Raw genomic sequence first — 14,594 nt, forward strand, 5'->3', positions numbered from 1 at the left:
GCAGCCCCATCCCAGGAACCGCGACGCCCCCTGGCGGCAGAAGGCACATCCTCCGGGGGCGCGCCTCTTGTCGAGTCACCGACATCCACAAGGGAGCGACTCCTCTCCTTACGAAAGGGCTGCTCCTTCACAAAATGAAGGCAAAAAGCAACCTTCAAGGACACTTAAGGAAGAAAGTGATGTGTGTAAAAGGCAGATGAGTCTGGAATTAAAGCACAAGCACACGTGGCCGCAGCGATGACCCTTCCCTCTGAAACGAGGGTGGCACCCCACGACCCAGACACCCCCAAACTGCGGATGGTCAAATGTGGACCAGCCTTCTCCCAAAATTCAGATTCCCACACACGGTCTCAACTCTGGGGTCAGGATATTTCAGGATTTGGGCGGGGGGGTCTCACCTAGGAATTAAATATGTTTTTTTAAGTCCTGAGATAACACTAATGTATCAGGTCAAAGGACCTGGAATTGGTATTACTGAAAAATACAAAATAAAACCCCCAATCTCCCCCAGATCCCAGGGCTCCCGCAGGTCGGGTCGGCCCCTCAGTTAAACTCAGTGCGTGGACAGCACAGCCAACACGGGTCCTCAGGCCTCAGGCTTCCCGGGACCCTGACCCCGAGGCTGCAGGGAGACCTCAGCCCTGGACTGAGATCCTACGAGGCCACGGGGACCCGCGGGAGATGTGCCTGGGCCAGGAGGTGATTAGAGCAATGGAGGAGGAGAAGGAGGGTGTAAAGGGGGGAGGGGAGAGGGGGAGGGGGCGAGAGGAAGAGGATAAGGAGGGGGTAAAAGGGGGAGGGGAGGGGGGAGGGGGAGGAGGAGGAGGGGGTAAAGGGGAGGGGAGGGGAGGGGTAAAGGGGAGGGGCGGAGACGAGGAGGAGGAGGAGGAAGAGGACAGCAGCCCCTCCCTATGCCTGGACCCTGGATCAGAGGCCGGACGGCAGAGGATGCTGGCCTCATCCTTCAGCTTCAGTGCCACCTTTCAAGTAAATGACAACCCAGGAAATAAAGGCTTTCCTCCCACCAAACTGGGCATGTAAAGAACGCTTCACACGCAGCATTTTTCCTGACAGATACGTTACCTTATTTCAACTTTGGAAGAAAAAATTCAAAGAGCACTGACATCGGGTTTAATCTTTTAATGGAAAACTCCCCAGAGAACAAGCAGTAACCAGTGGGGAAAGCAACCTCTGTGAACCAGGGGGTAAGAAGGGAGCCTGCGGGGAGCGGCGCAGAAACCAAAACACAAACCCTCTCTGGCCGCCGTGCGCCTGGCGTGGCGCCTTCAGCCGAGGGCCACCACACACGTCGCGTCACTGTCTTGTGGGGCCGCGAGGAAGACACCGCAGACGCCATGTCCCCGTTTCAAGGGAAGGAGGACGGCGCTGGCGGAACAAGTGAGCGGCCTGGCGGGAGCTTCCCCTGCCCCAGTGCGGGGCCCGGGGTGGGAACTGGGCCGGGGTGGGGGGCGCCTACAGAGGTGCCCTTTCTGCACCAGGGACCCGTCCTCGTTGTCACCACCCAGCCCTCCGGGGGACAAAACTGACTGGCAGGTGTGTGTGTCTGCTGAGATCCTGCGGGCTCGAAACTCCCTTGTCCCCTGTCCCCTGGCCGACCCGCAGGCCCTGCTGTCTCCAAGCCTCGGCCTGGCCGGGGACGCCCCGCACCTACATGCGTCTGCACGGCGGCCACAGTCCCTCCCCCGCGGGCCCCCCTGGGGAGGCTCCGCGAGTCTCCCAACCGCGTGACCCCCACACCGTCCGGGAAGAGGACCCAAGTCCCGGAGCCCCAGGGGAGGCCTCCCGGAAACATCGAGAGTATTTCTGAGCAATCAGTGCCCTTTTTCAGACTCGTGAGGCTAAAATGAGGTGGGTGAGCCAGGAACTTGGGCAGCGAGCAGGGGGGCAGCGAAGAGCAGCCTCTCTGCTCCTGCAAAAACCATCAGCACGTCGCTGCCAGCAACGCGGCCACATTTCAACCCCAGGAGCACGAGGGAGCTGAGGACACGGGGTCCAGGGGGGCACCGGACCCGGACCTGCCCGTCGCCCAATGCCACCTGACCACAAGGCCCCTCTGGGCCTGGGTGTCCTCCTGTGAATGTGCTCCACGGGGGCATGCAAGGATGAGGGGGGTGACCTTTACACCTGCCTGACGTGTCCCCTCCTGAGCACACGAGCCCGGCCTCTCACAGCCCAGCACCCACACACCAGACACTTCACTAGCACCTTCAACCCGCTCTGCTGCCCCCTGCACCCCAACCAAGAGCCAGCTTCCTCCTCCAGCCTGACCTACGGCTAACAGCCCCTTGGCCTTTGCAACGCAGCTTGGCATCCTTCTTACCAGACTCTGAACCTGCCACAGAGGGTCTGTATGTGGTTCTGTCTGCACACCACATCTGTGCACGCGTGCCGTGTGTATGACGCATGCATCTATCAACCACCCTGTATACCTATCACCCACCTACGTCTATCTACCTACATCATCTATTTACAACATCTGTCATCTCTCTCAGTCTCCATGACCTGCATCAGGCTGCCCACGTGGGAAAAACTCAAATCACACCCCACCTGAAACCATCAACTCCTCCCCTCAGTGCCCCCAACTCTGTGGTACGCCCTTGTCTCTGACGCCCTTGTTTCTGAAGCTTTCCTTTCCTTTTACCCAAAGATAATGAAATGGAAACCACGGAGTATCTTCCCTCTGCTACCTACAGTATTTTCAGAGATGAAGAAATTCATCGATATTCGGCTAACTTCGTGAGCTGCTGGAAATCTATCTTTTAATCTCAGACTCAGGCACTATGTACACACACACCCTTTACACAGTCACATCTAGTCCCTTTGTGGAGATGTCCCATCAGTGTGAATGAGTATAAATGACCCTCACAAAGAATGCAGATATTCCACGCAGTTTTACAATTACACTGGGGCTGATACTCAAAATATGTAGGCTCGCTGCTGGGTTAACCCCTTCCTTGCTGGACCAGGAGAGGCCAGTGGACGAGCCCAGGTGGCTGGAATGGCTGGGAGTCTGTGCCAGCAGGTAATTCCCAGCCAGCACAGCCGTCCTGGTGCAAGCACGGGGGCATCCGCCCTGCGCATCCTACCTGCTGCTGAGACAAGCCTTCGGGCATTGGGGTGAGGACGGCTTCCGGATGCTTGCAGTCCACGTCAATGAACAAGTTCTGTTCCTCTTCAAGACAGGGTCTGTGGTCTTAAAGGAAGACAGAATGTGCTAGTTTCACACTGAAACAGGATATAACGTCACAGCGCAGTCAAGCTGGCTGTCAAAGCAACGCCCTGGGCAGACACCTCAGTTCTACGACTCCTTTCCGCCCAGCAATGAGTAAAGTGAAGTTTTAACAAACCCAAGAAAACATCCTTCCCACAAGAGGAATGTGGTGTTTGTTGATATTTGAGACTTTCAATACGTGAAGTCTAACTTCAAAAAGCCGAGGTGTCATTTGAACACCTAGATGGCAGAGTAGAAATACATATTTCAATGTCTTAATCTATGACATATCAAAGTCAGAAACAAAGAAAAGCAGCTATGAATGACTAAGAACCAACATTCGATAGTCAGGGAAAACGAAGGGAGACTTAGTAACTTCCTGACTTTCTCCCTTTCTCACTAGAAGTCTGTAAAAAGCACAACTTCCCCAAGATCAAAAATTCTAGACCAAAATTAAATTCATTTCTAAAAACTTAGATGCAGCTACGTAATCTAAAGAATTCACAATGGGGCTTCCCTGGTGGCACAGTGGTTGAGAGTCCCCCTGCCGATGCAGGGGACGCGGGTTCGTGCCCTGGTCCGGGAAGATCCCACATGCCGCGGAGCGGCTGGGCCCGTGAGCCATGGCCGCTGAGCCTGCGCGTCCGGAGCCTGTGCTCCGCAACGGGAGAGGCCACAACAGTGAGGGGCCCGTGTACCGCAAAAAAAAAAAAAAAAAAAAAAAAAAAGAATTCACAAAACAGCTAGAAACCAGAAAAGCACAGGAAATTTTAGGTAATAGGAACCTGGAGATGATCTAATTCAAAGATACAAAACCCTAGCTGCACAGAAGAACTGTCAGAAGAGCTTTAAGGAACCTACAGTGTCTATACACCTATTGGAACGGCCAAAATCCAGAGCAGTGACTACACCAAGTGCTGGTGGGGATGCAGGATGGCGCAGCCACTTCGGGAGACAGTTTAGTGCTTTCTTATAAAACTAATCATCCTCTTATCACATGACCCAGCAGTCATGCTCCTTGGTGTTCACCCAAAGGGGCCAAAAACTTATAACCACACAAAAACCTGCACACGGATGTTTATAGCAGCTGGATTCACAATCGCCAAAACTTTGAAAGCAACTAAGATGTCCTTCCGTAGGTGAGTGGATAAAATAAACTGTGGTCCATCCGGACCACGGATGTTACTCAGCTAAAAAGAAAAGAGCTACCAAGCCATGAAAAGACACGAAGGAACCTTAAATGCATATCACTAAGTGAAAGAAGCCAACTTGAAAAGACTACAGGCTGTATGGGTCCAACTAGAAAAGGTAAAACTATGGAAGCAGTAAAAAGATCAGTGATTGCCAAGGCTTGGGGGGAGGGAAGGATGAACAGAGGATTTTTAGGGCAGTGAAACTACTCTCTATGATGCTATAATGATAGGTATGTTTCCTTATTCGTTTGTCCAAACCCACAGAATGTACAACAGCAAGAGTGAGACCTGATGTGAACCATGGACTCTGGGTGATGGTGATGTGACAGTGTAGGTCCACGATTGTAACACACGGACCACTTGGTGGGGATGGTGACAGTGGGGAGGGAGGCTGTGCCTGAGTGGGGCTAGGGGTTTATGGGAAATCTCTGTACTTTTCATTCAGTTTTGCCGTGAACCTAAAACTGCTCTAAAAACAAAATAGTCTTTAAAAAACCCACAACATTCCAGTGTGCGGACGTCTCCCTCAGAGGTCCACTGACGGCCTGGGGGTGGAGGCCTGGCACCGCTATTTGTAAGAGCTCCCGGTTCCCCGCTGTGAACTCCAGGGCTACGAGCCGAAACTTTAGCCCGGGCTTCCCACCTGACAGCTCAGGAAGCTAAGGCCGCAGGGTTCAGGGGTGTGTGTAATGGGCCCCCCTCCCCCCAAACCAGGGACGATCCTGTGATACTCTAGTCACTCTCCCCCTGGAGCTGCCTTCAGGCCTGCCCCGTGCACCTGGACCCTGTTCCCTTGCGATCCTGGTCCAGGGGTCTCAGGTGGGCCCGAGTCGGCATTTCTGAGCAGCCCCCAGACTCCGGGGCCCCTAACCCCAACCTCTGCACCTGTGGGGCTCTGCCTGTGTGCCCTCCCACGAAGGGCCCCCTCTGGGGCACCTGCCCGCGGCCAGCTCCCCACCGGGGAGCACACTCTATCAGAATCCACATCCCTGTCTCAGCCCCTGACACACTCTCCATCCTACGTGAAGAGGCTGGGGGCTCCGTGAGGATCACACCTTCTTTAAAGGCCCAGGTGGCTTTACGGCCAATTACAGTCTTCCCGGGCCAGTCACAGGGGAAACACGTGACCTTAACGTCCTCTCCCTGCACGGCTATCAGCAACCTGCACTGAGCCGGCACCCGCTTTGCCCATCAGAAGGTCGTAGTGGCAACACAGAAACGTGCTCCTGAAGGACCAAGTGAGAGTCAGGACGGTCATTCCGCACGTAAACCCTCAGCTGCCCGCACAGCCGGGTACCTCGTACCACACCAGCGCACAGACATGCTCAGACGCTAGAGAACCCGCGCCCAGAGCTTGCTGCCGACGTGAACACACCCAGACAGGCTCTATCTTTCTGACACACAAGCGCCACGGGCTCCTGCCCCTGAGTGAAATGTTTCACAAACCTGAGAACTCTGGAATCCTCTCACCAGCACAGAGGATCCTGAGTTCCCACTCAGAGCCCACCGTACCCAGCCTCAGCTGTGAAGGGGCAGGAAACGTGCCAGGAGCCCCGGGCACTGTGAACGCACCCCCGTGACTGTGTTCTATTATCAACGGCCCTGCTGAGAATCCAGGGGCTCTGTGGAGGGAGAGCAAGCCCCCGGGGGGACCCTCGATCACCCGACTGCTGGGAGGAGCCAGTTAAGGGGGGGCCGAAATCCACCCCCTGCGAGAATGCACTCAACTTCCTGCCGCCCCTGGAGTCCTCACTGCCCCGAGCCAGCCCCGAGCCCAGGCAGCCTCCCCGAGGCCGCGCCCCGCAGACCTGCAGAGGCGAAGGACTTGGTCCTGATGAAGGAGCGGCCCCGCTTCACCGCAGCCTTCGTCTTCTCCAGGCCGTCCTTGGTGCCTTCCTTGGCGGCCTTCACGAGCTTCTGCATCTGCGGGGAAGGGAGGCCGGGTGAGGGTGGGATGACTTGGCAAAACCTCCTTGCTGCTTTTGCTCCATTTTAAAAGAACACTGTCAAGTAGTTTGCTCTGGAAACATCATCTGAAATGGGCTTTTTGGTCTGGGAGAGCTTTCTTGGCTGTTGTGAAAGTGTGTGTGTGTGTGTGTGTGTGTGTGTGTGTGGTTTGGGGCTGTTTGGTTTTTATTTTGCTGGTTAAAAAAAAAGAAGGAAAAACAAATTTACAAACAGAGCCCTTCCTTAACATAGTTTTAAAAAAGTCTCCTGCTGTGTTTAAGTCAGTCTTCGTTTTTATTACAAACACTTGCAAAGGGCTTTGCAGAAGCCGAGTGCGGAGAGCTGAGGCCACAGGTGTGAACAGTTTGCCCAAGGTCAACGGACAGATGGCAGGAAACAGTGGAGCCCCTGGCTGGAGACCCGCCAGCTGGCTCAGCCGCTGGACACTCCCCAGCCTCCCCGGGGCTCCCCATGGAGGCCGGTCCAGCGGCTCACGGGCCCTTCGTACTGATGGTCACAGGAATGGCCAGCTGGAGAGACCTGCCGGGATACAGACAGAGGGACGGCCCGCGGGAGGGGTCGGCAGACCCCCTCCTCCGCGGAGACTGAAGGGTTGGAAAGACCACCGGCCCCCGCAGAGGAGTTTGTCCATCCTGGTTCCCTCAAGCCAGGCTCCTGGCATAACACTTAGACTGGCCGTTAGGGCCAAAAGCCCCCAATGATGTGCTTTGGCATTTCACCCCCATTTCTTATCCTTAGGACTCTAACGTCTGAGATATTGGCCACTGGGTACGGAGCGACTGATCCTTTAGAGAAAACCCAGATGGCCTCTTATGACACAAGCTAACACCCTTCGGGTCTGTCTAGGTGCCGGCCTCCCCGCCCTCCTGCGATCCTCCCCAGGGGAGAGGCTTCAACACCCGCCCGCTCCGCTCCAGGGCTTCGCCTGGCCTCCCTCCGGCGGCCCTTTCTACGGGGCCACTGCCCGGTTGCGCGTTTGCGCAGAGCGCCGCCGGCTGAGGGGCTCTCGGGGGCTGAGTGTGCACCCTGGACTCGGGAGCTGTGCCCCTGGGAGGTTCCCACTTGAGGAGCCTGCAGCCTGGTGCCGGACACTCGTAACTCCAGCCCGAGCGACTCTGCAATTCCTCGCTGTCCCCGCACCTTAGGCTGTGTCCCTGAGGATGTGCCCCTGGCCCACCACCCACCTCGATGGACACCAGATCCAAGTCACACTGCCTGGCTGACCCCGACTCGGATGCCCAGCCACTCACCACCGCCCTACCCGCCAGGTTAAACGCGGCAAAGCCACTCTGCCTGCTCCGACTCCTGTATCCCTTCATCCAAACGCGGCTTCGTCTGCTGACGACCCCGGATAGCCGCCCGCCGTCCCCGCTTCTCCGCAGCCACCGCTGGCACCTCGCGCTGCCTGTGCGCCCCTCCTTAGCTCCCTACCCCCCCATCGTCCAGATCCCGCCGCCCAGACCCGGGCTGCACACGCTGTCCATGCTCCCTCCAAGGAGTCAGAGAATTAGGGACAGACAGATGGCCAGGGAGTCTGCAGGGGGCCGAGCCCCGGCTCCAGGTGAAGCCACACAGGTGCCAGGTTCCGGGCGGAGGGAACGGCCGCCCAGGGTCGCACAGCTGCAGCAACACGCCAGGCCCTGCTTCTGCAGAGGACGGCAGCGCGTAGCCGGCCCCAGACGAGTCACCCTACCTGCTCCTTGCCGCTCTGCCACCGTCTGATCGAGCACATTCCCCTCTCTTTGCTGAGCTGGCCTGCCTCGTACCCCTGCCTGGACCACCCGGCCCTGTGCTCCCTGGAACCACCCCCACCCCGGCCTCCAGATCATCCCAGGGGCTCCGCCTGTTTCCTGCACGGAACCAGCCCAACGCTGTGCCGGAGGAGATGCCATGATTCCGGGGGCTTCGCTCCTGCACCGAAAAGCGTGGAACAGAGCCGTGATGTTCCAGAGACGTTTCTGAGTGAACACCTGCCTCAGGTAAGTGCCTTTCAAGACGTGTGAACAAATCACAAACGTCAGCAGGACGAAGATCCCAGTGAAGGAAAGGTTACTTGACAGTGCCCTTTTAAAACATCTCAAACAGCGGACACCACGACACTCACACCCAGCAGTTCTCAACTTTGTGGTCTCAGGAGCCCTTCACACTCAGAAAAGTCATCGAGCAGCCCAAACGGTTCTGGTTTACCGCCTTTATCTATGTTACGCTACGTAAGGAGTTAAAATTGAGAAAAATGTTGAATATTTTTATTAATATTCATTTAAAAAATATTTAACCTATGACATTTTGTCTCAGGTAACGTTTTATAAAAAATTACTACATTTTCCAAAACAACAAAAAAAGTGCAATTGTTTTGCACTTGGGGGAACCTGCCTCGCGTCTGGCGTGGAGACGGCGGATCCCACGTCCCAGCAGGCGTGGGTCACGCCCTGGGGCCTCCGTCCACACGTTGGGGGACGGAGGGGGACAGAGGCGAAGGATGCCCCGGAATTGACAGGAACTCGCCACTGCCCGGGTGGCCCTGGGGTTCCCTGGACCGCACCGTGAGAACCACCACCCCGGCAGAACTGGCCAGCTCTGGGACTGAGTTTTCTCGTTAAAGGACAGTCTGTTTTTTGCAGAAGCGTTTTCAGCGTGAACCACACTACCTTCAGTTCATGTTTGTGCTTTAGCTGCTGAATCTCTACCGCGCCCACCGCGTTTGCCACCAAATGTCTCATCTTTTTCTCATAGTGCTCCTTTAAGCGGGTTAGGTCATGGGAAAGCTACAGTACAAAGAGATACAAGCTTTTCACAACACGCTCTTTCCGGTGCTTTGAGACAATCTTACATTGAAAGGGCTTGAGCAGCGTCTGGTGGGTGATGTCCACACACCAAGGTCCTACTGCCCCGGGCCCCCCCTCCTAGCCCACCGGCTCTCGAGAAATAAACACATGAGTGAGGAAGACACATCATCAGAAGACAGACTCCAGGTGAGCCGGACTGGAGACTCTTCTATGCTGAACAAGAGAAAGTAAATGCACAGAAATATGTGGACACCGTCACGCCTTTACGTTTTGGTGAAATTAAAATGATCAAAAATGTAGAAATACATATAACATTGTTCCGCTGTGTCAGCGCCAAAGCAAAGAAGCTTGAATTCAAGACTGTATCGATGGGGGAAATGATTTGGGGACGACCACGTAGATTTTTGAGTCTCCAAACTGACATAACTTTCTCTGCAGCCCACGGGGATGGGGTGAAATCTTGTAATTCAGTCCTCACGTGATCACAAACGTCTCCAATAGGCAAACCGAGGGCCCTGCTCCTTAGTGAGTGTTTCCCATGTCAGCCCAGACAAGGACACCTCAGCGATTTTTTTTATAAAATCTGAGACTATGAGAGGAGTCTTAAACGACTTACAGTGTCATCCTGGCAGCTTCTGAAATACGACTTTTTAAACTAGGAAACTTGGTACTCCTTAGCGCTGCCCTCGGGACGCTGCCCCACAGGACGGACGCGTGCTGGACCCGGTGAGGACTCTGCACTCACGGCCGCCCGGGGCTGGCCCTCCACCGTCTCTGCTGCTGGGCCACCCGGCCTCCTCTATCAGCATTGCTGGTGATGCATCTGGGAACACAGGTCCAGCTGGGCGGCCAAGAGGGCAGAGTGTCCACTCAGTAATCGTGCCCACGGCTCAGGGGCCATCGCCTGACCAGCCCAGTTTGCACGTCATCCGCCAGGCCTGCTGAAGTCGAAATTTACGAGCGTTTTAACTGCTCTCCAAGGCCACACTGGGTGCCCCATCCTGCTGAAATCAGGCCCCGGTGCCGTATTTAAAATCTCCATTTAAACCTGGAATGTTGGACTCGGCTGTAAAGAGCCAAGTGTCACCTTAGTTACCAGCTCCGTCTAAAATTACAGCTGTAGCTTCATTCGCTGGTTAAGTCTCGGCTGTAATAACTCTGGTGACAGAGACAGCTAAGTTCTGGGGAAAGCTCGTTAATGATATTGAGTAGCTGGGTTCACCACCACCAACTGGTAGAGTCTTCTTGAGTTTCAGGACAAGATTACAGACTATGCGAACCCTATGCGCCCGCAGTAATCTGTAAGCCGTACCGACGTGGAGGCCACGTCCAGGGGCCCATCGGCCTGGTCACGGGGGTGCAGGCAGGGGGAGGCATAACTGATTGGTCCTGCCCTGACTTATCGACTCTGCTGTGATGACGAGGCACTAGCCACAGCCTCCACCAGCGTGCGGCCTGCATCTAGACCTCACACAGAAAGGCCATGGCGCGCTGACGTGACCGTGGACGGCAGTGGGAATCATCCTTTTACCAACAGCCAAAACGCCCAACGACAAGAGTATTCGGGGTGGCCAGTCACCCCTGGACACCGGACACCTCAGTGGGGTGATCTCCCTCAGCAGGGCCTCTCTCAGGTCCCCACCCTACAACCTCCAGCCCTGGAATCCACTCCTGCAACCTGGAGCTCCTCCCTGGACCCTCATCTCGGGAGCTTCACACACACACACTCCCTCCCTTTGAGGGTGCTCCTGGGCAGCTCAGCTGCTCTCGTCCTATAACATCCTTTTGTAACATGTTCTATTTTTACATCTTCCTGTTTGTGTTGAGAACACTGAGGTTCAAAACATCCCGTAAAGGACAGCAGGGCTGTGCTGTGTCCCACCCGGCCAGGCTCCATCCATGCAGCGGGCTGGGCACAGACAGCATTACGTGTACACAACACAAATATCCAGGGAATGCGTATTTACGTAAGTTATTCAAGATAGCGAACTCGCTTAGGGCCTTTGGAGGGATTTGGTTTATATAAATTTAATTTTCCCATCCTGCCGAGATTCTACTGCGTGAACTAAGGGGAGTCTTCTCTTTTGCCAACATCTAGTGCTTTTCTCAAAGCACGTAACAACAGCTTAAAAAACGACAGTTTAAAATAGTACGTGAATGAAAATGACATCTTATAGTCCCGTCCACATGTCCACGTGAGAACGTTTTATCTCTCAGGCACACACACTGGACACGTACTTGCTTTTTGTGGTCGCTGCGCAGGAAGCACTGGGGGACCCCGTTTCTGCTCTCCGAGTCGCTCTGTTCCTCGTAGCTCTCAAATTCGCTCGAACTCCACCCGTACTCCAGAGAGCTGTTTCCACCTTCATCTCCATTCTCAACATCATCATAAATCATTTCATCTGAATGCATAAATGCCAAAAGGAAATTTAAAACGTAGACCCTCACTGGCTCTTGTTCTGTCTGTGCACGTTCGTCATCTGACCACATCGTTGGGGGCTGGTACCTCGGAAAAGCTTGGAGGAACGGAACCTCAGGTGTGGCCGCCCCCAGAAAGGCGCTGGACTGATGGGCGTGGGGTGACAAAGCTCTGATAACCCCCCAGCCCCATCCACGTCCTGAGGACCACTGGTCTATGAGAAGCCACCACAATTATACCAAATGATGTCTTGCCCATAGAGAACTTCTGACAAAGGAAAATTTTTCTTTAGATAAATGTATGAAATAGAAACAGATTAGACACACAGACAGATTAACAGATCACAAACAGATGGACGATAGAGATATTCAAATATGAATGCAAGTGAAGCTTACTGCAAACAACTATAATTTTGGCTTTTGTGCTAAAACTAGCCCAGAGTACCTATAACCTGTTACTGTATTTAAATATCTTCATCACATCAGTCATCTTAGAATTAGTGAAAAGCACATCTGTTTACGCCGCCAGATACAATGCCAAAGGCACTGCCTGCAGAGGGGACACACCGGTCTAACAGAACAGCTATCACCTTCGACAGGGGCACCGCCAGCCCACCTTTTGTTGCCGTTTGGTTTTTGAGACCCCAGATCAGCCCATCTGAGCTGGGAAAGGTCTACCAGGGAGGATCAATTACTCAAAAATGCATTTCAAACTTGGTTTTACAGCAACCTGCCTTTAGTTTCCACGTTATTTGCAGCAGGTACTTAAATAACTACCCCGGAGCACACTTATTCTAAGGACCTGCCTGGTTTATGTAGAAAGAGGGCCGAAGGTAAGCACGGGTCTCCTGTCATGTAGGAATCTCGGGAGGAGGCCTCCGTTAGCTGAGGCCCTAACAGTGCTGGGGACCTGACAGCGTCCAAGGCATTTGTGGGATGAATAAATGAATCCACGCAGTTTGCTGTCAGTTTTAAGAACATGTCCTCTATTAGGCTGGGAAAGTTCCCTCCTGTCAGGAGTTTTTAACACTGGAAGGCATGGTACCAAGTACCTTCTAAGCGTGTATCAGGATGAGCGTATGGTCTGTGTCATTCGCCTGGTTCTGTGGGAAATGACATCTAAAGAACCAGCCAATGTTGAAAGATACTTGAACTCTGGACACAAACCTCCAGGGTTAGGATGGGCTTTGGCTTGTTTGCTGGGATGCTGCCAGACGTGGTTTCCTGACATTTCATTTGGGGTGTTCTGCATCACGCCTTTCGGGCAAAGTGGCTCTAAGTTTGTGCTAACACCCTCAGGGTCAGTTCACTTGCTCACTACTCTTTCCTGCCTTCTATGGGGTTCAGTACCCTTTTCCTTGAACTATTCCTCGAGGGTCTACGAGCGGTGAAGCTCTCCAATCTGCGTCTGAGGTTGCCCGTTTCTCTCTTGTTCAAGGACAAGACTTGGGCTGGATGTGAAGATGCGGGCTGGAACCGAGCCTTCTTCAGCACTTGGGGAACATTACCCTGCTGTGTCCCAGCCTGTCGAGAAGTTGCAGTTCCTCCCGGGTGACTGTGCCCTCGCTCCTGTCGCTGTTAAGATATGCACAGTGGGCTGTGCTCGGCAGTTGGAATTGTGCACGCCTCGTGGCGGATTCACGCTCAACCTGCTTTGAATTCGTATTTCGACAACCCGGGAACTTACATCTGTAATCCTGGAAAATTCTTAGTAATTCCTTCCTCCATGACTTCCTGTATATCATTTATTAGAGACATGCCGGCCCTTCAAGCCTCCATGTTTCTTCCCTTTCCACTCATATTTTTCCCATCTTTAACTCCTCCTGTTTCTTTTTAGGATAACTGAGAAAATTACCCTACCTTGAGGGCTGGGATATAAACACGTGCACACACGAAACTGTACCACACAACATCGGTGAGACGCCGTAACCTTACGAAACGTGATTACAGACACACAGAGCTGTGCACCTAAGGTTTCTGCCTGCCCGCCTACATCCAGAGGGCATGACGGTAAAGTGCATCTCATAAAACTCCAGCCCAGACAAAAATCAAACCTGGCTCAGAGTCCGAATTTTCTCTCGGCACGTCATCATAAATGGCTTCTTCCGGATCTGGAAGAGAAGGAGGGGGAACTTTAAAAACCGACCCCGACCCAGGGAGAACGTCCTGCACTTCACGGAGCTACAGACTCCTGTGATGTTACGGCTACTCGAGAAGTTAGTGTTATGAGAAGGATGACTCGTGGGGCCTTACCAAAGCATGAGCGCTGTTTTTAGGGCAGAACCCTTCCTTGGGATGGAAGGACATCTCTAAACGAAGCGGTTGTGAAATGTATCCAACAGGAGTTTTACGGTCTCCAAGCCAATTTGTTCCATTATTTTGCGTTCAATTACACGTCTCTACATGGCTCTGTATAAACATTTTTAACTTTATGCAGTTGATGTGTTCTGATACACAAAAATTACAAAGGTGGCGTGCAGTCTCAGAAACAAAGGGACAGCTTCACTGCTGCTGTCGGGTAGGAAGCTTCAAAATCAACCGATAGCTTCATCTCATTTTTCACCCCTGCAGCTGAAACGTGGCCACACGCACGTATAAAAATGCTGAGCTTTGAGGACAAAACCTCTCAAACTGCATTACGTGAAACGTTAGCATCCTAGGAAACTGTAAGGTGTTTTCTTTAAAAAAAAAAAAAAAAAAGGAGGGATCCTCCACGGGCAGATACTCCGTGTGCGTGTCAGTGGTCCTACAGGAGAGCAATGGGGTTTGAAGTTCATGCACATATTCGTAAGAGCTCCATGCTCTACAGGGAAGCCAACCAAACTATAGGGTCCTCCGTCCTGGAACCCACGAAGGTGACTGGTTACTAACCAACGCAAGCCAAAATGACATAAATACAGCCTCGCCCTCCTCTGACGTGCGGCCACCGTCCCCTCCCCACATTCCCAGGACCCAGCTGCTTCTCGTGCTGCGCTCAAGCTCCCACGTCAGAGAGGC

At 53.6% G+C, this 14,594-nt stretch overlaps 1 protein-coding gene across 20 annotated transcripts in view; it reads right to left on the minus strand.

The window, feature by feature from the left end:
* ARHGEF10 (Rho guanine nucleotide exchange factor 10) overlaps positions 1-14,594 on the minus strand; it is an 87,623-nt gene that overhangs the window by 46,596 nt on the left and 26,433 nt on the right. For 16 of the 20 annotated variants that reach the window (XR_012328990.1, XM_073798657.1, XM_019921580.3 and 13 more), the window contains 5 exons: positions 13,652-13,708; positions 11,418-11,581; positions 9,042-9,158; positions 6,234-6,348; positions 3,108-3,214 (listed from right to left, as the gene is read on the minus strand). Coding sequence is in view for 19 of the 20 variants with exons in the window: in XM_073798657.1 (XP_073654758.1) it covers positions 3,108-3,214; positions 6,234-6,348; positions 9,042-9,158; positions 11,418-11,581; positions 13,652-13,708 (560 nt within the window). In the remaining variant the exon portion in view is untranslated. The remainder of the gene's footprint in view (positions 1-3,107; positions 3,215-6,233; positions 6,349-9,041; positions 9,159-11,417; positions 11,582-13,651; positions 13,709-14,594) is intronic. The other 4 variants (XM_073798669.1, XM_073798668.1, XM_073798660.1 and 1 more) reach the window with 1 other exon arrangement.

The sequence above is a fragment of the Tursiops truncatus genome, chromosome 21 (genome assembly GCF_011762595.2).
Source record: "Tursiops truncatus isolate mTurTru1 chromosome 21, mTurTru1.mat.Y, whole genome shotgun sequence".
Lineage (NCBI taxonomy): Eukaryota > Metazoa > Chordata > Mammalia > Artiodactyla > Delphinidae > Tursiops > Tursiops truncatus.